General features: G+C 36.1%; 1 protein-coding gene across 8 annotated transcripts in view; it reads left to right on the plus strand.

Annotated features, from left to right (window-relative positions):
- The window catches only part of CCDC102B (coiled-coil domain containing 102B), a 268,909-nt gene that overhangs the window by 222,758 nt on the left and 23,349 nt on the right, over positions 1-22,802 (plus strand). For 5 of the 8 annotated variants that reach the window (XM_073790811.1, XM_073790808.1, XM_073790805.1 and 2 more), the window contains one exon: positions 9,111-9,214. The exons of 2 other annotated variants lie outside the window; for them this stretch is intronic. In XM_073790811.1, coding sequence (XP_073646912.1) covers positions 9,111-9,214 — 104 coding nt within the window. Of the gene's footprint in view, positions 1-9,110; positions 9,519-22,802 lie in introns of those variants that run through there. One more of the 8 variants, XM_019936444.3, reaches the window with a different exon arrangement.

Genomic DNA, 22,802 nt, shown 5'->3' on the forward strand with positions numbered 1-22,802 from the left:
CTTTGTGTAGATGTTTTTATTTCCCTTGGATTGCTGGATCATATGGTAACTCTGTTAACGATTTCTTTTATTGGTGTATCGTTGTTTTACAATGTTGTGTAAGTTTCTATTGTACAGGGAAGTGGAGTTCCCTGTGCTATATAGCAGGTTCCCATTAGTTATCTAATTTATACATATTGGTGTATATATATCAATCCCAATCTCCCAATTCATCCCACGCCCCACTTCCCCCCTTGGTGTTCAAATGTTTGTTGTCTGTGTGTCTATTTCTGCCTTGCACCGAACTCTTTTCCACAGTGGCTGTACCATTTTCCATTCTCACAAGCAATGTCTGAGGGTCCCAATTTCTCTGCATTCTCACCACCACTTGTCAGAGTTCATCTTTTTTATTACAGCCAACCTCGTGGAGGTGAAGTGGTACCTTATTGTGGTTTTGATTTGAATTTCCTTAATGACTAATAATGCTAATCCTGTTTTCATGTACTAGTTGGCTATTTGTATATTTTCTTGGGAACAACTTATTCAGATTCTTTGTCCATTTTTTTAAAAAATATTGAGTTGTGTTTTTTGTATATTCTGGATATAAATCCCTACTCAAATATATGATTTGCAAATATTTTCTCTCATTACATATATTGTCTTTTCAACTTGATAGTTTCATTTGAACCATAAAACTTTTAGAAATAATTTTAATCAAGTCCAACTTGTTTATTTTTTCTTTTGTTGCTTGGGCTCTGCTGTTTTGTGTAAAAAACTTTGACTATTTCAATGTCATGAAGATTTACTCCCATGTTTTCTTAGAGTTTTATAGTTTTAGATATATTTAGGTCTATGATTCATTTTGAGTTAATTTTTATAAATGAGGTGAGCATAATTCAGAATTATGCTTGTGGATATCTAATTGTCCTGGAACTACTTGTTGAAAAGATAATTCTTTGCCTCACTGAAGTATCTTGACACCCATATCAAAATCCAGCTGACCCTGGACTCTTGATAGACATTTAGGTCAATGGAATAAAAGTGTATCCTTCTGCCGGTAAAGCATTGTCTTGATTACTACAGTTTTAGTTAAGTCTTGAAATCAGGAAGTGTCAGTTCTCCAGATTTATTCTTCTCTTGTAATTCTTCTGTTCCTGTTTTCATACTTTTGTTGTTGCTAAGAATGTTGAGCTTCATCACAGATTTAACCACATGTGTTCCCAAAGAGAAGGAAGTACTGGCACTAAAGTACAGCTACTTGGAAAATTATTCTGGGTTGGTTTTGTTTTGTTTTTGTTTTGGTCACTGAGATGACAATAAAACCTTTGGGGAAATAATTGATTCACATCATTGGGAATGTAATTTTTATCATTCATTCACTGTAAGGTCCACTTAGAGAAAACTGTCTCCAGGTTTCCCAAAATAGTTTCCTTAAAATGGGAATCTCTCAAATCTGAACCATGTGTCATTCTTTATTGAATTACTCAGTTGAACCATTCACTTAAAAGCAAACTTATTCCTTTTGCTCTGAAGAATTTAATTCTGTCGTTCAGCTGAGATATAGTACTTTCATTAACCCTATATAATAATTGCACTGTTACCTTAGCTCATTAGAAAATTTATAGTTTAGTAAATTATTTCAGCAATTACATTTATGCCCTGCTTATTACTTGTTTAACATTTCTTAAACATTTTAACAATTGTCTGGTAGGCAATAAATCTACTCACTTTACGTGGAAAGTACTTGGAAGAAATTTAGTAGCCAGTTTCATGAAAGGCCTGTGAAATTCAGTGACATATGTATTTAAAAAGAAGGCCAGTAAGGAAACTGATAAATAATTCTGGCAAATCACACCTATTATCATGGATTACAAGACCACAGAACATTTAGTATTCCGTTAAAGTGAGATCACATTTTAATTTTGAATACCTTAGTAAGAATTAGCTGGAGTCACTGAATATAAATCATCCAATAATTTCCATATAGGTAGCAATAAGATATTATATTTAATAACGAAGTTAATTCTGACATTGAAATATATGTATAATCATGTAACACATGCTATATACTTAGCAAACTTCTCAAAAGGCAACCACTTTCCATCAGAGATCACCAGGAAGTTTTAGTAAAATGTTCCTGTTGATTTTAATGATTTGTTTTTAGGTGAAGAGCATGTTGTGGTATAATCCTTAATGAAATGGTTCAGAATATTTCAGTTCCAATTAAAAATATCTGGAAAATTAGTCTGTACTAATTATTTAAAGTCAGCAAGTTGTCATGCCCACTTATTCCTTACAAAGGCTCTACATTACATGAGTTGGGTTTAGGGAATTTGTGAACAGGACACTCATCTGAATTTGTGCCATCTTTCCTCATTACCTTAATCAAATTCCAAACTGCAGAGATTATAAAGACACCCCACTGTGGATGCCCTAGAGCAGAGTTGGAGCAGGTTGGCCAGAAAGAGTTGCCAGAATACCCAGTGCTAAACATGTCACTTCAATTTCTGTGACATGGGTCCCGCTCAGTTGCTAATGGAAAGATGTATCAAAACTGATTATCAGTGGTTTCCAGCTAGATTTAGGTAAGGATGTATGTAATAAAAATAAAAATGGGTTTACGTGCTATTGCCTGCATCACCTAACAGGCTTTCCTTTTCTCGTCTTTCCTTTGTCATTTTATTTCCCTTTCTTTTCAATGATGGAGATTAACATTTTCCAGGAATTGCAAGTCCTTTTTAGCTGAAGTCATTGTCTCCATACTATCAAGTCTTAGACGGTAGCTGGACCTTATTAGACTGCCAGTTTGATCAGATTATAATATATGCTGTAAACATTTTTCTTGAATCATAAATTTTTGGGAATCTACCCAGATTTCAGCCAGACTGGCCAGGGCCTTACCAGAGTAGCAATAGGAACAAAGCAATTATTCTGTGCTCAACAGTAAGTATTGAACTGAATTTATCTGGCATATGGAAGTTTTAGGATACTATGGATATAGAATTTGCAAATTATGGTCTTCTTTCTTGGCATAGATATTTAACAAAAGTGGAAGGGCATCTGTTGCTTTAGCCTACCCAACATTAATTTATTCTTTTTTATAAACATGCAAAGACTATTCTAAGCACTTGAAATCTATACATGAATAAAATGAATATCCCTTCTGCATGGAATTCGCATTCCAGTGGAGAGAGACGGAGACAATTTATATATAAATCATATGACTGCTGGAAAAAAACAGGTGTTCTTGCTTTGGGTGCAGGTTGCAACGTTAAATATGGTGTCTGGCCTCAGATTTGAATAAATACATGGAAAATGTTAATGAAAGTTAATCATGCAGATAACTGTTGAAAGAAGGTTCCAGGCAGAAGGAACAGTCAGTGCAAAGCCCCTGATGGGAAGGATCAAGTAGAAAAGAAACAGGAAGATATATGAGAGCACCGTGTTTTTTTTTTCAAATTTATTTTTGGCTGTGTTGGGTCTTCGTTGCTGCGCGTGGGCTCTTCACTAATTGCAGTGAGCAGGGGCTTCTCATTGCGGTGGCTTCTCTTGTTGCAGAGCATGTGCTCTAGGCGTGTGGGCTTCAGTAGTTGTGGCTCACGGGCTCTAGAGCGCAGGCTCAGTAGTTGTGGCGCATGGGCTTAGTTGCTCCACGGCATGTGGGATCTTCCTGGACCAGGGCTCGAACCCGTGTCCTCTGCATTGGCAGGTGGATTCTAACCACTGCGCCGCCAGGGAAGTCCCAGCACCGTGTATTGATGATACTGTGTGTGTCCTTGAGTAGGTGAACGAGCATGGGATCTGGTGCACAAGTGGGAACAGGGAAAGTTAAAGTGTGTGTGTATCTGCAGCACTTTCAAGAACCTCACAGCCTGTGAGAGAGAGACGATGACTATTGTAATTTAGTTTGATAAGTTTAAGATCAAGGGTAAAGGTAAACAACAGACATAGCAGAGTATTTGTTTTTAATGTGAAGAGGCTTTTATTTGCTTTTCACAATCTAAATGCCTAAGAATACACTAAATGTCGCAAGACCTTCATCAACAGTTCATTCCTTACTTAATATCAGAATTTATAACTGTGAATGAGGAAAATAAAAAAACTAAGTTTTTATTTGGTAAAGATTTTGGTTTCTTAAATTTAAAAACTTTTTTTTACTTTTTAAAAAATTTTATATTGGAGTATATTTGACTTAAATGTTAGGTTTCTGGTGTACAGCAGTGATTCAGTTATACATATATCTATTCTTTTTCAGATTCTTTTTCCATATAGGTTATTACAGAGTACTGAGTAGAGTTCCTTGCGCTATACAGTAGGTCCTTGTTGATTATCTATTTTATATATAATAGTATGTATATGTTAACCCCAACCTCCTAATTTATCCCTCCTTCTGATGTTAGACCCCCAGACTGGGGAGCCTGACATGGGGCTCAGAACTCTCACTCCTGTGGGAGAATCTGTGTGATATAATTATTTTCCAGTTTGTGGGTCACCCACCTGGCGGGTATGGGATTTGTTTGTATCATGAATGCACGCCTCCTGCCATCTCATTGTGGCTTCTTCTCTGCCTTTACAAGTAGAGTATCTTTTCTGGCAGGTTCCAGTCCTTTGTTGTCAATGGTTATTCAGCAGTTAGTTGTGATTTTGGTGCTTTTGTGAGAGGAAGTGAGCTCAGGTCCTTCTACTCCACCGTTTTGTCTAGGGATTGGAAAATAAAAACTTACTTTGTTCCAGATCAACCTTGACAAGTGCATGTGGCCTTGGGTCCCTCTCAGGGAAGGATGGACCTTTGCCTTTACTCCAGCCCTATTTGTTCTTAAAGGTTGTAAGGAAAGAGAGGCACTTTTGAAGGCACTGGATCAACACCAATCCAAACAGCACAGACCTCTAAGAGAGGATCCAGATTCTCTTGGTCCCTTTCCTATTTGTCCAGATTAATGCTAGAGTGGGTGGAGTATCGTCCCACCAGTAGTAAAGGGTCACTCTCCTGATGCCCTTCTTCTCCACAGGCCTCGCTGCAGGTAGGGCCTGCAGATTCCTCTCCTTCAGCCGCCTCAGAATCTGTTCTATCTTCCCCTACACCTGCCAGGACCTTCCGACTCCATGACTCTGTGGCTGCATCCACTGCAGCCCGGCCTAAGCTCCATAGCAGAGAATTTAAGAAAAGCTACATCATTTGGGCCAGGGTAATTGTACTGACCTCTACTCAGTGTGTTCCAAGGGCCAGCAGCGTCAGTATCACCTGGCAGCTTGAGAAATGGAAAAATCATGAACCGTGCTTGACACCCACTGAGTCATTATTGGCATTTTAACAAGATCCTAAGGTGATTCATAGAATGTTAAAGTTTAAGAAGCCTGTTTTAAAGGATTTTTTTTTTTTTGGCGGTACGTGGGCCTCTCACTGTTGTGGCCTCTCCCGTTGCGGAGCACAGGCTCCGGACGCGCAGGCTCAGCGGCCATGGCTCACAGGCCCAGCCGCTCCGCGGCATGTGGACCCGGACCGGGGCACGAACCCGCGTCCCCTGCATCAGCAGGTGGACTCTCAACCAACTGCACCACCAGGGAAGCCCTTAAAGGATTTTAGGAGTAGAGTCGTAGTCCATTGCATAGAGAAGAGAGAATGTGAGCAAAGACATTGGGGAAAGAGAAAATGAGCATGACTGCCACCCAACCCACCCTGTTGTGGGCTAAAAATACAAAAAGCTCAGGGCTGCTGGAGAACAAAAGAAAACCTGGGATTACCCTGGTAGGTAATATGAGAGAGAAAATGGGAGGAGGGTTTATGTGCTCATCTGGGCACTGGGAGCTCTTGAGGGGTTCGTCAAGGGGGGAGATAAGATCAGAATTGGATGTTAGCCAAATCTCCAAGGTGAGGTCTGAATTACACCTTGGGTATTTTCCATTGCATTTTCAATATCCTTAACGCAAATTTAGAAAATATAACACTTCCACCAGTATCTTGTATCATTTTGGATTTTTCTTTGTATGTTATTTTACATAAGAAATGTCATGCATCACTCACAATATTATGAGCCTTTTTTCCAAAGTTAAATATCATAAAATAGCTTTATGAATTCTAATTAAACATCTTAATGTCTGCAGAGTGTTCTGTCAGAGTGATGGATTATAATTAAACAAAACTCTCAGTAATCATTCAGGTCAGTTTGACTTTTTCATGAACATAATGAAAGAGTTTTTATGTGTCTGATATTATTTTTCAGACATTTCAATACATGAATTTTTAAAAATATGAATGTTAAAACTTTTGTTATACATTTCCAAAATGCATTACAAAATTTAATTTCAAATATAATGAATAACTTAAGTATCATATTCTACTTAAACTCTGCTGTTCTTATAGTTGTACCAAAATATTCCTTAAATATCTAATAATACCTGCCTGTAATTAAGCTTTCCAAGTAGTTACCATATATCCCATATTAGTATTCCTATATTAAAATCCCAAGTGATAGAAAAGCTGAAAATTTATAAATGGAAGAAAAAGTACAAAAAGATAACATTTCTCATTCGTTAAGTAAATGATTTGGGAACTGCCCTTGGTAATGCCAAATAGGTGGGTTTTTTCCAAGTAGATATTTGAAAGAAAATGAGAATGTGAAATAATCCGACATTCCAGAATAATTAGTCAATCATTATTAGCCTATCACCTTATTCTTCTAATTTTTATCCTGATAGAAAATTAATCTTTAATGAGGCATGAACGTTGAGCATCCCGATTCCTCCCCAAATAATGAAATTGGATGCAAGACTGTATCTGAAGAAGCAAAATTAGTCTGGATGCCTGGCCTACTCGAATTTTATAATAATTTTTAGGTAATATATATACAGACATGTTTGTACTTTAATAAATATTTTTGTCACATTTATCTAGCAAAATACACAACACTTGATTTGAATAACTTGATGTAAAATATAATGATTAAATCCAACATGAGCCTAAATATTAACAAATACATGTTACATTAACTGCAGAAACATTAGAACTAGAGACATGTAGAATATCTGTAAAAACATTTCTGGTTCAACATTTATCTATATAAAGCAGAAACTAGGAAAAGGGAGGTCCACAAAAACCTGCACAGGTTACATAAGGGAGAACTTTGATGGTAAGAAAGTAAACTTGGATTATGTATTTAAAAGTAATTCTGATAGGTGTATATATAAACTTAAGAATTGTGGATGTCAAAAAAAGTGTGTATTACTAAAAATGTCTGAAGGTTTGACATCTAGAAATAAAAATATTTGAGAGTTAATTTTGATACACCTTCACAATGTTTACTTCATGGGCACAAGTAATTGATGAAAAGCGTTTATAGAATGGTGAGGGTATGAAGAGAAATAGCTTTTTTCTCCTGGAAAATAATAATGCCAACTCAACTCTATATAATTCTTTCTAATGTTTAAAATGATTTAACTTGAATAACACTGATCAAGAGATCAGAGAATTGGGATTCATTTTCATATTTAGCAGTAATTTGACTTTGTACAAGGTGAGGAAGATTTGCTTATCCTTACAGTTTTATTAAATACGGAAATTATTAACCTTATTTTACTATAGTGCCATAGCTCAGCAGTCTGCTTGGAGAGGCAAGATTTTTGTCTTAAAGCTGCATATATGCATGGTAATTTCCACAAGATTTTGAAATATTCAATTGGAGGAATATGGTTGCTAGATATTGTTGTGAGGAAGAGAAGACACTAAAACTATCTAAACCTACCCCATGGAACCCCACTCAGGCTAAACAACTTGGCAACTTAAACACCTATGGAAATGTGTTTATATATAGAAAAAATAAAATTGGAGATCTACCTCACATCATGTACAAAAATTAACTCCATCTTGATCTAGGACTTAAATGACAAATACAAAACTTTAACAAATTTTAGTTGAAAATACAGATTAATACTTCTCTAAGCTTTGCATACGGAAGTAATTTTTAGCATTATTAAATACATCCTAACTGTAAAAAAATTGATAAATTTTGCTTAATAAAATGACTATTATTCATCCAAAGAGCTCTTAAATAAAATGGAAAAAATAAGTTATAAACTTGATAACACTTGCTGAAGATACTTGGAACACTTATAACTGACAAAGGGTTAGTATCGAGATTATAACATAAACATGTACAGATAAAAAAGAAAAGAAAGAGCTCCAAACAGAGTAATGAGCAGAAGACCTGAATAGGAACAAAAGAAGAATATCATTGAGCCAATAAAAATATAAAGAGGTATCAACCATAATCTATTGATCAAGGATTGGCAAAAGTTTTAATATCTCACACCACCAAGTGTTGGCGAAGATATGCTCAAACAGGATCCCATCTAACTGCCTTTGGGAGGTAAGTTAGTAAATCATTTTGGGGAGACATTTTAGCATTATCTTGAAAAATTAAACATTAAAAAATATAACTTGGCAATTCTCCTCCTACGTATGTCTCCAGAGACTATTTTGCACAAATGCATCAGGAGATCTACACAAGAATGTTCAGAGCAGCTCAAGCCTGCAAACAGTCTAATAGTTATGGACAGGAGGGTGGTGTACTGTCATGGCACCATCATGCAGTACCATCTGGTAAACCAGAACAAAGAGGCTACAGTGAGTCACCAATACGGATGAGTCTTAGCAATTGAATTAAAAAAGAAAGTATTAGAAGATTACATAGAGCATGATACCCATTTTTTTATGTTTAAGTTAAAAACAACTAAAAGAATACATTTTAAAGAATATTTCTATTTGTACCATTATGTGTGTGTGTCTATATAAGTGTACATATATACACTTAGCATATGTATATGCACACATATATGCTATACTTAAATACACACATGCAAATATGTAAAACTATTTTCAAAATCTTGAGAATAATAAGGTAGGGAAGCCCAGGTTAGAAACAGGGGAGGAGTGCCTAGGTAAGATTTCGTCAAATTCTAGACTCCATGTAGATGTTTATTATTGACTATATGAACTAATTCTATAATTAAAAATAAGTATTCCTACACATTCATGTATATATACAAAAAAGAATGTGTCATGCAAAAAACTTGCTTTTAAAAGGATTTTCTTATTTCAGTCATCTTACCTGAGGCATTTTCTATTTTGCTTTCAGCTTGATGATTTCCTGAATCAGATCCATAAGCTCCAGAGATCTTTGGATGAACAAAAAGAAACAAATGAAAACTTGGAACTTCAACTCAGGCACTTACAAAACTGGTAATTGTTTCACAAAATATGTCAAATTCAAGATCGAGATCTTAGATAGGGAAATCTTGATGTCCTTTTTTCCTCATTTTCTTAACAAAAATAATGTAACTAGAAATATTAAAAGAAACTTGCACTCAGTACTTAAATTTATGGGCTTCTTGGCTCTTATTGTTTTCCCCCCCAATAAATGTTACATGTTATGATAAAGACAATTTAAATATCATTTAAAAGCAACTCTAGTTCTAAAGGTGTAAAATTTCTGAAAGGCCAAAGGAGCTTTCAGAATACATTTCACAAACTGAAAGGGTTATAATACCCGCAAGAAAACAGAAGTTGCAAACCATACAGTTTGCTGGGTAGTTGATAAGAGAATCACTGTACTTAAGTAATTGATAGACATTAAACACATATTCACAATCTATGTGGTAAGGGTGGCACGTTGTGTGAAAAATGTTTTTACCCCAGAGAGGTAACAATAAATTTGGTATAATTCTTCATACAAGGCAAAAGTGGACAGAGGTGTCAAACACTATGATTTGCATTAGAAAGAGACTGAAGGAGCAAAGCTAAGATTTGCACTCCAATTGATATGAATACTCTCAAAGTAATAGATCACCTGTGACTGAAGTTAAGGAAAAGCAACAAGCACCTCAGAAACTAAGGGCTTTTGACTTGCAACTGGATAGACATTTTGCAGGAAAGTCATAGAAAAGCCCTCCAGCACTACAAGTACAATAGTATCTAGAAATAGTATCTAGAAATAAATCAGGTGGAAATAAAGCTATGATTTCCTTTGAGTTGGATGAAACAAAAGCAAAGTATAAAATTGTACATAGAGGAATATTTGAGACCTTTTTATATAGTATAGTTTACTGCTTCATATTTACGTTTAGATAAAGAAATTTACCTTAAGAAGAGACCCTATATAATCCTACTTGTAAAATTTAACTCAGTCAAGAATATACCTGGTCTTCCTCCTTTCCCATTAGTGCAAATGAAAATTTACTAATTGATTTGTAAGTAAAGCTTCCTCTCATCTGATCATCCAGCTTGTCTCTTTGTAAAAGGCTTCATCATTCACCCAGCCTTCCCTTCCGTGCCTGTGTCTTTCTCTAACATGGGGGAAGGTCTGACTGGTGGGAACTCTAAGGCCTGGGGAGACAAAGAGGCCTGCCAGTGGCCTTCCATTGACCATTGCATATGCACTGGTGAAGAGTGTGGGCCCCAGGATGGGCTTTCGTCTCAGCACACCCTTCAAACTTCTATTAAGCCCTGTCTTAAGTCTTGCTTAGTTCTTAAAAGCAAATTGGCCATAACACTTCTTGTTATCTTTACCTGGAGACAGTTTCTTACTTTGAGACTGCCTTCTCTATTTCCTCTAAAATCTGCTTGAAAAATGAATAATTAATTTCTTTCACTTATTTTTCTTTTAAGACCACTTAAAAGAAGACATTTCTCACTTTCACATTCTGCCTGGGAATCTTGTTTTTTTGACCCACAGGTTTATTACATGCTTGTTATAGGTTCCATGTTCTCACAGGTGACACTAATGCTAATTGTTGCACCAACGCATAAATGTCTCCCCTTCTCCAGCCTCCAGTGACCATCGCTTCACTGCTTTTACACCAGCCCTAACAACTTCCTCACCATCTTTCCATTCTCTACTTGTTGATGTCCCTAAACCAATGCCACCTATTTTGTTATGGCAGCCCCTCACTTCCAGATACCAGTGTCTGAGATCTCTATTGCTGCAAAATGAATTACCCAAATACTTAATTGCCTAAAACATTTATTGTTTATCACAGTTCTGTGGGTTTTTCTGGGTTCAGCTGGGTGGTTCTTCTCCTTCACATAGAGGTGGCCGGGTTAACTCTTGCATCTGCATTCCACAGAGAGCTCCCTGAGGCTAGAATGTCCAAAATGACCTCACTCCTATATCGGATACTTCAGCTGGAGTGAGAAATGGCTGTTGCTTCTTGGGCTTCTCCCTTGCCCTGAAGATCACCCTGGGGAGTCACACAGTGCCCCTTCCTTCAGATTCTATTGGTCAGAGTCTATGGCAGGTCACTAGGCCATCCCAGGTTCAAGAGTTGAGGAAATTGGCCCCATGGCTTTATGGAAAGAACAATATGTGCACATAGGGACATCCTAGACATTGCTGCCATCATCTTTGCAGACAAGGCAGATACCACAAATGCAGCAACTTTTGATTAGACTTCACTCCTACCTATATTCCTCAGGCTAAATAAGAAGATAAGCTTTGCTATTTATTATTTCTGTGACCTTGAGCAAGTTACTTATAGAACTATATAACACCCCCTTAAAGACTGAATAAAATGTCATGTGCTGTGTCAGATGTTTCTTATACATTAATAAATATGCAACAAATATTAGTTTATTCATCTCACTCTACTTTTTTTTTTTTTTCCGGTATGAGGGCCTCTCACTGTTGTGGCCTCCCCCATTGTGGAGCACAGGCTCCGGACGCGCAGGCTCAGTGGCCATGGCTCACAGGCCCAGCCGCTCCGCGGCATGTGGGATCTTCCCGGACCGGGGCATGAATCCATGTCCCCTGCATTGGCAGGTGGACTCTCAACCACTGCGCCACCAGGGAAATCCCACTCTACTTTTTAAGAGGCAATTTCCTTCAGAGAAAATATTTAGAAAGAAAATTTTTGTGCAAAAAAAGAAAATATATTTTAAAGAAATCTTGGAAATGCCTCCTAAAAAAATTTTAAGAAGTAATACTACTTGCCCTTGACTTCAACTACATAAACCTATAACCTCCTATTGGGTATGTTTTCTTACCTGTTTTGAAATCGCTTTGTAAGATTATTCACATTTTACTAAACAGCGTTTTATAATAATAATCCTGACATTACACACCTTAAACTCCTGTATGCTAGACTAAAAAATGTCAGGAACACAATATTGTGATATAAAAAGATAGGCACTAACCAGTAAAATAAACATCAGAAATTTTTCCCTTTAAACATTGTTATCTGTCATTTTAAGGAAAATATTGTAATTAGAAAACTAATAAAAGAATTGAAATCTAAATATTTTCATAAATTAGAATACTCATACCCACATTAATGAAGAAACCCCAATGCTGTTTTAAAAATACCCCTTTGCACTAATTGTAATATCAACCAGTTTCAAATATAAACATTTTAAAATAGAACTATAGTAACTTAAGCATAGTTTATATTGAACACCCTAAAGAAATGATATCACAATGGGGAATGTTTAGTATTATACTGCAAAGTGCCACCTATTTATGCCAAATATGAAATGATATATACAGAAAATATAATTCCTATCTTATGACACTGCTCTTACAGAGGTTTATAAAAAATGCATGGAAGAAATGAGCTGTTAGCTGATTTTAAATCAAACTAATGAAGATATGGTATTGTCTACATATCCCAAGAGGAGCTGTTACACAGACTTCAAAGATTAGTGTCGACCTAACATATACACTGTGCATGTTTCCCTCCCAAATGCAAAGACCTTCTGTGTGCCCCCTGGCCCTCACTTACTCCTACGAATAAAACTGTAGTCTTTGATTGGTGTGGGGAATTAAATGACCTCCAAAGCATTCTCACCTTGGTAGGCATACTGCTGTCTTCACTGTGACTGAACTTCGGGTACATCATACCCGATGCAGTGGAAAGCATGAGAATGGTTATTTTTAATCTTAATATATTTTCATCTTGTTGGCATGATCCATTTCTAAAGAAGTACACATAATATTTTTCTCCCTTTTATATATTGTTGTGAAGACAGTAATATTTTCTGAAATCACCTCCAAGTATCTGCTTTCTGTATCTTCAGATGAAGGTTAAAATTTATATTCATCTGGGAACATAACTAATGAAGGAACATTTGAAAGTTTCTACTCTCATTGAGGATGATTCTGCTGGCTGGAAAAGAGTAATTTTTAGAGATGTGTTCATACATCTATATGCACTGTAATCCACCAAAGAAACTAAAACACTACAAAGACTTATTCAAAAGCAAACTAACAGACCGATATAATTTTTTCCGCAATAACAGCTTTAGCAAGTTTAACTAGGAAGACAGTTTGTATACTGAATGTAATATTGTTCTTATTTGAACATATCTCATCTTTGAATGTATTCTATTGGGAAAAAATACTCCTGAGTCCATCTTCAACCATAATTATTAGAGTGAGGTATCAATCTTTGGCAACAAGTAATGTGAAAGAGATTTGTCCTATTCAGTAGCCACATTGATGCCTCAGATAAAGAAACAGAGAAACAGCAAATATGAAATTCTACATTATTTTCTGTTAGTAGAAATAAACACTTTTTCTAAAGAGAATGTAACCAGGAAAAATTTTAAAGAATGTCACATAATAAAACATAGTGATATAAGAAAGGGCTGCTGGGAATGGCCATCATCAAAAAATCTACAAACAATAAATGCTGGAGAGGGTGTGGAGAAAAGGGAACCGTCTTGCATTCTCTCTTGGTGGGAATGGAAATTGATACAGCCACTATGGAGAACAGTATGGAGGTTCCTTAAACAACTAAAAATAGAACTACCATATGACTCAGTAATCCCACTACTGGGCATATACCCTGAGAAAACCATAATTCAAAACGAGTCATGTACCACAGTGTTCATTGCAGCTCTATTTACAATAGTCAGGACATGGAAGCAACCTAAGTGTCCATTGACAAATGAATGGATAAAGAAGATGTGGCACATATATACAATGGAATATTACTCAGCCATAAAAAGAAACGAAATTGAGTTATTTGTAGTGAGGTGGATGGACCTAGAGTCTGTCATACAGAGTGAAGTAAGTCAGAAAGAGAAAAACAAATACCATATGCTAACAGGTACATATGGAATCTAAAAAAAAAAGGTCCTGAGGAACCTAGGGCAGGACAGGAACAAAGACACACACTCAGAGAATAGACTTGAGGACACAGGGAGGGGGAAAGGTAAGCTGGGACAAAGTGAGAGAGTAGCATTGACATATATACACTACCAAATAGATAGTTAGTGGGAAGCAGCTGCATGGCATAGGGAGATCAGCTAGGTGCTTTGTGACTACCTAGAGGGGTGGGATAAGGAGGCTGGGAGGGAGACACAAGAGGGAGGGGATATGGAGATATGAATAGCTGATTCACTTTGTTATACAGCAGAAACTAACACAACACTGTAAAGCAATTATACTCCAATAAAGATGTTAAAAAAATCAGTAATGAAAGTAAAAATTTCAAAGAAAAAAAAGAAAGGGCTGCTGGAGCACAAATGTAATATTAACATTGGATTTCATTTTTTTGGCCTATAGGCACTATCTTACCTGCTTTATGAGATAGAAATTAGAATCTCCACTTCACAGGTGAGAAACAGTGACTTCAATGAATACATGACTTACTTAAGTGTCATATGCAAGTCTGTGGATTGGAAAAGACCTTTCACTTTAGACCTGCCAGAATTACAGAGGAGAGGGTTGGAAACTGTCAGACATGCATAAGACATTTAAGCAATTCATTTGATCCTTTGACGTGTCTGTTTTCTCATCTGTAAAGTGGAGTTAACAATGCCTGTTTAACCTAACCTACCACTTAAAAGAATTAGAAAAAGAACAAACAAAACCTAAAGTCAGCAGAATGAAGGAAATAATAAAGATCAGAGAGGAAATAGAGATTTAAAAATAGAAAAAAAAATTAATAAAACCAAGGGCTGTTTCTTTGAAAGGAGGAACAAGATTGATAAACCTCTGGCCAGACTCACCAAGGAGAAAAGAGAGAGAGAACCCAAATAAAATAAGAAATAAAAAAGGAGACATAATTGATACTGCAGAAATACAAAAAAACATAAGGGAATACTATGAACAAAATCCAACAACCTAGAAGAAATGGACAAGTTTGTAGAAACATACAGCCCACCAAAACTGAATCAAGAAGAAATAGGTAGTTTGAACAGACCAGTCACTAAAAATAAAAGAGAATCTGTAATTTAAAAAACTCCCTACAAACAAAAGTCCAGGACCAGACTTCACAGGTGAATTCATAGGTGAATTCTACCAGACATACGAAGAACTTATACTGATCCTTCTCAAACTCTTCCAAAAAACTGAAGAGGAAGGAACATTACCAAAGACATTCTATGAAGCCATCATCATCCTGATACCAAAACCAAAGACATCACCAAAAAAGAAAATTTCAGGGCAATATCTTTGATGAATATAGATGCAAAAATTCTCAACAAAATATTAGCAAACTGAATCAACAACACATAAAAAAGATCATACACCATGACCAAGTGAGATTCATCTCAAGTTCACAAGGATGGTTCAACATAGGCAAATTAATCAATATGATACACCACATAAACAAAAGACAAGACAAAAACCACATGATCAATAGAGGCAGAAAAAGCATTTGATAAAATTCAACATCCATTCATGATAAAAACCCTTACCAAAGTGGGTAGAGAGGGAGCATATCTCAAGATAATAAAAGCTATTTACAACAAACCCACAGCCAATATAATACTCAGTGGTGACAAGCTGAAAGCCTTCCCACTAAAATCTGTAACAAGACAAGGATGCCCCTCTCACCTCTTCTATTCCACACAGTATTGGAGGTCCTAGTCACAGCAATCCGACAAAAAAATAAATAAAAGGTATTCAAATTGGAGGGGAAGAGGTAAAATTGTCATTATATACAAATAATATGATACTATATATAGAAAACCCTAAAGACTCCACACAAAAACTACTAGAACTGATAAAGGAATTCAGCAAGGTAGCTGGATACAAGATTAACGTACAGAAATCAGTTGCATTTCTTTATACCAACAATGAAATATCAGAAAGGAAATGTAAAAAAAAAAAAAAACCTTTTAAAATCACACCCCCAAAAATAAAATACTTAAGAATAAACCTGACCAAGGAGATAACAGACTTACATACTGAGAACTGTAAAACATTAATAAAGGAAATTGAAAATGATTCAAAGAAATGGAAAGATATTCCATGCTCTTGGATTGGAAGAATTAATAGTTAAAATGGCCACACTACCCAAAGCAATATATGGATTTAATGTGATCCCTATCAAATTACCCCTGACATTTTTCACAGAACAATCCTAAAATTCATGTGGAACCATAAAAGACTCAATTGCCAAAGAAATCCTGAAGAAAAAGAACAAAGCAGGAGGCATAACCCACCCAGACTTCAAATAATATTACAAAGCTAAATTAATCAAAACAGCATGGTATTGGCACAAAAAGACATATGGATCAATGGAACAGAATACAGAGCACAGAAATATACCCACACACCTATGGTCAATTAATCTTCAACAAAGGAGGCAAGAATATACAATGGGAAAAAGTCCCTTCAGCAAGTGATGTTGGGAAAGTTGGACAGCCACATGTAAATCAATAAAGTTGGAACACACCCTCTCACCATACCCAAAAATAAACTCAAAATGGCTTAAAGACTTAAACATAAGACATGACACCATAAAACTCCTAGAAGAGAACATAGGCAAAACATTCTCTGACATAAATCATATCAGTGTTTTCTTTGGTCAGTCTCCCAAGGCCATAGCAATAAAAACAAAAATAAACAAATGGGACCTAATCAAACTTACAAGCTTTTGCACAACAAAGGAAACCATAAACAAAATGAAAATACAACCCACAGAATAGGAGAAAATATTTTCAAATGATGTGACCAACAGAGGCTTAATTTCCAAAATATAAAAACAGCTCATACAACTCAGCAACAACAAAAAAACCCTATCCAAAAATGGGCAGAAGACCTAAATAGACATCTCTCCAAAGAAGACATACAGATGGTCAATAGGAACATGAAAAGATGCCCAACATTGCTAATTATTAGAGAAATGAAAATCAAAATGACAATGAGGTATCATCTCACACCAGTCAGAATGGCTATCATCAAAAAGTCTACAAATAATAAATGCTGGAGAGGGTGTGGAGAAAAGGGAACCCTGCTACACTGTTGGTGGGAATGTAAGTTGGTGCATCCATTGTGGAAAAACAGTATGGAGGTTCTTCAGAAAACTAAAAATAGAATTACCATATGATCCAGCAATCCCATTCCTGGACATATATCCAGACAAAACTCTAATCCAAAAAGATACATGCACCCCCTATGTTCATAGCATCACTATTCACAATAGCCAAGACATGGAAGCAACCTGAATGTCCATCAACAGGTGAATGGATAAAAATGTGGTACATATATACAATGAAGTACTACTCAGCTATAAAAAAGAATGAAATAATGCCATTTGCAGCAACATGGATGCAACTGGAGATTATCATACTAAGTGAGGTCAGAAAAAGAAAGGCAAATACCATATGATATCACTTATATGTGGACTCTAAAATATGACACAAATGAACCTGCCTATGAAACAGAAACAGAATCACGGACATAGAGAACAGACTGGTGGTTGCCAAGCGGGAGGGGGTTGGGGGAGGGATGGAGTAGGAGATTGGGATTAGCAGATGTAAGCTTTCATATGTAGAGTGGATAAACAAGGTCCTACTGTATAGCACAGGCAACTATATTCAGTATCCTATAATAAACCATAATGGAAAAGAATATGTTAAAGAAGTATGTGAATCACTTTGCTGTACAGCAGTAATTAATACAACATTGTAAATCAGTTATACTTCAATTAAAAAAAAGTTGTGAAAAAAAACATTAAAAAAGTCATGTGAAATTCCAATAAATACCCCCCCAAACAAAACCCCAACAATGCCTATTTAATTATGAGTTTGCAACCATAATTTAGTGTATGCTAACTGTGCCATTTCAAAGAAGGCCAAGATGTTTAATGATTATTTTATGAGGCTTAAAGATAGATTAAGATGAGAACTACACCAATAAAATGTTTCTCATTGGCCAGGATTTCACTAATATTTTAATTTATTCATTTAATACATTTTTCTTTAATATTTAAATCTGACCATACTTTTCAGTCCTAGTCACCACAAATAAATTTAAGAGGATCTTGGGAAGAATGGCAAGGATGAGTAGGTTTCAGAATATTTCCCATAAAGGGATAGTAGAAGGAATTAAGTTTCTGTTACTTTTAACAGTTGCTCCAATTTGACTGTTACCATCAAAGAAATTAAATTTTTTTCAGAGAAGGATGCTGGGCAATCCTCTGTAGCAAGAGATGACTAAATAGAAAAATGTGAACTTTAAAAAGACGTTTTAACATTAAGCTATAAGTTAGGATAAAGAGAGAATAGTATTCAGATCTGTAAATTAGAATTTTCTGAATGAACATTTTACTGAACCCTTAGAGGTATGATTAATTCAGTTATGTAAAATCACATTATATAAGTTCTCTTTAGCTTGCTTTCAGGTCTGTTTATTCTCTGTGAATGATTAGGTAATAACTCAGAATATTACGGTTGAGTGGAAATACTGCTTTTATACAAAATCTTTAACTTAATTTCTCTAAGTATGAAATATAGTTTGGAGCTAAATTCTCTGATATTAAATGTGACATCTAAGAAGTGACTCTTTCAGTTTAACTGTTGAATAGAATTTAGTACTTTTATATCTTATTTTAGTAGAGATTCCTGCAGTGGTATGATAGGATTAAGTTTTCCAGAATCTGACCCATTATTTAGAAAATGAAAAAAATAATATTTATTTGGAGCCTACAAAATACTCACAGGGGGCTTCCCTGGTGGCGCAGTGGTTGAGAGTCCGCCTGCCGATGCAGGGGACGCGGGTTCGTGTCCCGGTCCGGGAGGATCCCACATGCCGCGGAGCGGCTGCGCCCGTGAGCCATGGCCGCTGAGCCTGCGCGTCCGGAGCCTGTGCTCCACAACGAGAGAGGCCACAACAGTGAGAGGCCCGCATACCGCAAAAAAAAAAAAAAAAAAATACTCACAGGCATTCACACATCACAATCCCCCTACTTTGAACCTACACATGGTGCAGATGTTAGTAAGAAAAAATGAGGTAATTTTTGAAAATGTAAGAATGCCAATACAATTGACCCTTGAACAACTCTGGGGTTAATCCATGTTCAGAAGCAGCAGTAGCTTCAACCAACCACTGACTCTGTCGTTCTATAGTATTTACTACTGAAAAATATCTTTGTACAAGTGGACCCACAGAGTTCAAACCTCAGTTGTTCAAGGATCAGTTGTACTTATTCCACATCAAAAGTAGGAATGAGGATAATATCTGGGGCTCTGATAACTCAGTGATTCCAATTATAAGCTGGTGTTTTATCTCAGTAAAACCACCAAAAGGGGCAATAGTTACTACAAGTATTTGGGAACTGGGAGATAGGTCAACAAATGTTGACGACTGCCAGGTAACTTGGTGTTTTTTGATTCCAGAAATTCATCAGAACCGTAAAATAAGTGCGATGTAATACTTAACAGCAGGAATTTCAGAATTGAAAAGCATGAATGCTTTCGTAACAGCAGTCTGCATTCCCTGTTGCCAAGACTCACCAACGATAGGATTGTTCTTAGTACACCTGTGCTGAGATTATCAATGGCTGTGACCTGATAGCTTGGCAATGCTGGCAGTGCCCCAATCTCAGAGACTGGAGGAGATCTAGAGGGAAAGTATGAATAACACGGCTTTCAGTAAGATTATATTATTCTACTGACACGTGACCAATGTGAGAAACTTTTATAGTAATCCACTGAAAACTATAGTTAGCCTCTGACGAAGGATTACTAATTCCTCTTGTATGAAATTCCCTTTATGTTTTACAAATTCAAAGTCTATAATAACTACAAAAAGTAGAAAAGTAATATGCCTTAATTTGACTAAATTCTATTAGGGGATGACAGTGGCATTTGTGATACGTAAGACACCTATAAAATAATGTTGAAAACATTACAAAATAAATTTTATATGTTTTCCTCATTACAACATAATGGACTTATGATTTTGAACAGAGAGAATGAGTCCATTAGCCCTCTACCTAAGTTTATTTAAATTAGTAACATTAAAAAAAAATCTGAAAGTAGATACAGAGTTAGATAAAAGTTTCTTAAAGTGTCAATAACAAACCATATAAAATTAAGCTTGCAAGTAGATTTTAAAGAGAGAACAAAAGTAAATGGTGAAAGTGTTATAAGAAAATGAGAGATTGTTAACATTTGGGGAATGCCTTTTAAAGCAAACGCATATCTCAGAAGTTATAAATTATGACATATTTGATTTCATGAAATTTTAAAATTTATTTTAATCAAAGGCTCATTCCCCAGACCAACTACTTTTAAGTATCTTAGGTGCTTTTCCTGTTACTTATCCTCATGTATCTATATTATATGTTTTTCCTACTATTCTTTTTATATTATCTCTTGAGAACTCATTATTGGATCAAGACTAAACTCTTACATCACCACAACTTCAACCACTCTTTACCTATCTCATCATGCCAATATAGTTTATGCCAAACTTTGCGTCAAATAGAGATACATTTTTCAGGAGAATGTTAAGATTATTTACTGCAGAGCCCAGTGGTGTACTATAACAAAGTGTTCTGTCTGAACCTGTTCCTTTTTCTTAAATATTTAATCATTGCCTAGTTTTATTTACTTGTGTAATTTTCAATGTACCCATCTTTAATTTTTTTCCTGCAGACTACCTTTATTATTACTCAATAAGTTAATTTCAAGTGAACAGTGATATCTGATAAACTAATAGGGAGTGATTCCTATTTAAGCACAGCTCTGTCATCTTGGAATTTCCATTTCCCAACATTCTTAAATTCGCTGTCTTTATCTTTTGTGCTTCATCACACATTTATTATAGTATATTACTCATAATTTAATAAAAAAGGCATCAAGGTAAAATATTTAATCCTTTAATTTAAGCTTTTTCTTATTCTCTTTTTTAAATATCATCTTTGTTTTATGGATGCATTGTCCTTTTGGACCTTTCTGAAGATAATAGGTAAATACTTACTTTTATTTTATTCTCTTTTTCTTTTTTCCTCCTAATTACAATTTTCTTGCTTGTTGGTTTCAATCTTTGCTATTCTGAAATTTCTGTCTTCACCCAGGACTGGTAGGTGCCCCTGGGTGAATCTCTGCTTTCTCTGAGGCTCTCATCTCCTGCTTGCTGTATTTCCAGGCCCTTTTCTTTAGTGGAATGTAAGAGACTTTTTTCCAGAAACTTTTGGCTTAATTTGTTAGCCTCCCAAACAGCCTCAGAATTCACAAATGTCTAGAGAAAGCTGGCCTTCAACTCTTGGATTTGTCATTCCAGCCACTTGTGGCCCCTAAAAGCATTGTTTGTTTCCTCCCCCATCACAGTCCCCCCAGCAGCCGTTCTCTGCCTGAGCTAAGCCATCAGAACTGGCATACTCTCCCGGGAAATAAAATAATAAAAAACAACCAGGGGTCATCAGCTCACATCCAAATATTTCTCGCCTCTCTGAAGTTTTTAGTCCATCTAGTTCTGTTGTCTACACATTTCAGATGACTTTAAAATTATGATTTTTGAAATCTGGCCATTTTCTTTTTAATTGTTGGCAGTAGGATTGGCCTGGGGTGATCTATTATCTGTTATTTTGAAGCAGAGGTCCCATCAATTAAATTAAAAATTTTAACATTATGTGACTTTTTAAGTTACAAAATGTAATTTTTATAGTCTGATTCATCCCCATGGGATTATTCTGTCTACTGGTCAAAGTACTATTCTAGATCATCATTTTGGATTTAATTTTTCTGTCCCTCAGTAGCTATACATTTGAGGATGTTAGAGTCCCTCAGCTGGAGCACATCCCATGGACGTGGAATGCCCCACGGTTTGCGCTCTTACTGTGACAGGGAGATACTGGAGGACTCACACTGGTGAGTGGCAGGAGAAAGCTCTTCTGCTCTCAGGCCCCTATATACTCACATGCATCTCACTCCCAACCCAGAGACTTTGAGACCATTCTCCAATGCCCTTCTCCAAAAATTCACCAGACCCTCTGGATCAGATTAGAAGGGCCCTTTAGGAATAAGCCACAGTAAGGCACACAGTTTCCACTAAGGGATTCCTAGGGGCTGAGCTAGGACCTTCAGGGACCGAAAACCCCTCAGGAAGGCAAGGCTGCATTTGTTTTCCAACTGCATCTACCCAGTTCCATCAACCATGTGATCCCACACAGCTGTTCACTCCCATGATTCTAGTAGAAATCAAAACATAAGAAGCATCCTCTAGGGGCTGCACATCTGGGTCCACAATTCTGTATTTTTACAGAGAGCAGTGAGGGAGGGTCTGGAGAAGAAAAGCAGGTGCAGGTCAGGCATAAGGACCCAGCACTGGGTCTGTGCTCAAATTGCCATCTTTTGTCTTCCCAGATTCACTCTTGTGCCTCTTTTATACAGAATATAAGTGGGTGTTACTTTAAGTCAATGTTTCATCATGTGTAAAAGCTTTTAAAATATTACCAAAAATGTCATAAATTAAAAATTAGCATGTTTTCTTTATTGCTTTTGCATGCCTGAGATTGTCTCTGCATTCTGTATTTTCCTACAGGGATTATGCTGTGCAGTACTACTTTTATGTTTTCTTCTCTGTACTTGGTTTGGG

The sequence above is a fragment of the Tursiops truncatus genome, chromosome 13 (genome assembly GCF_011762595.2).
Source record: "Tursiops truncatus isolate mTurTru1 chromosome 13, mTurTru1.mat.Y, whole genome shotgun sequence".
Lineage (NCBI taxonomy): Eukaryota > Metazoa > Chordata > Mammalia > Artiodactyla > Delphinidae > Tursiops > Tursiops truncatus.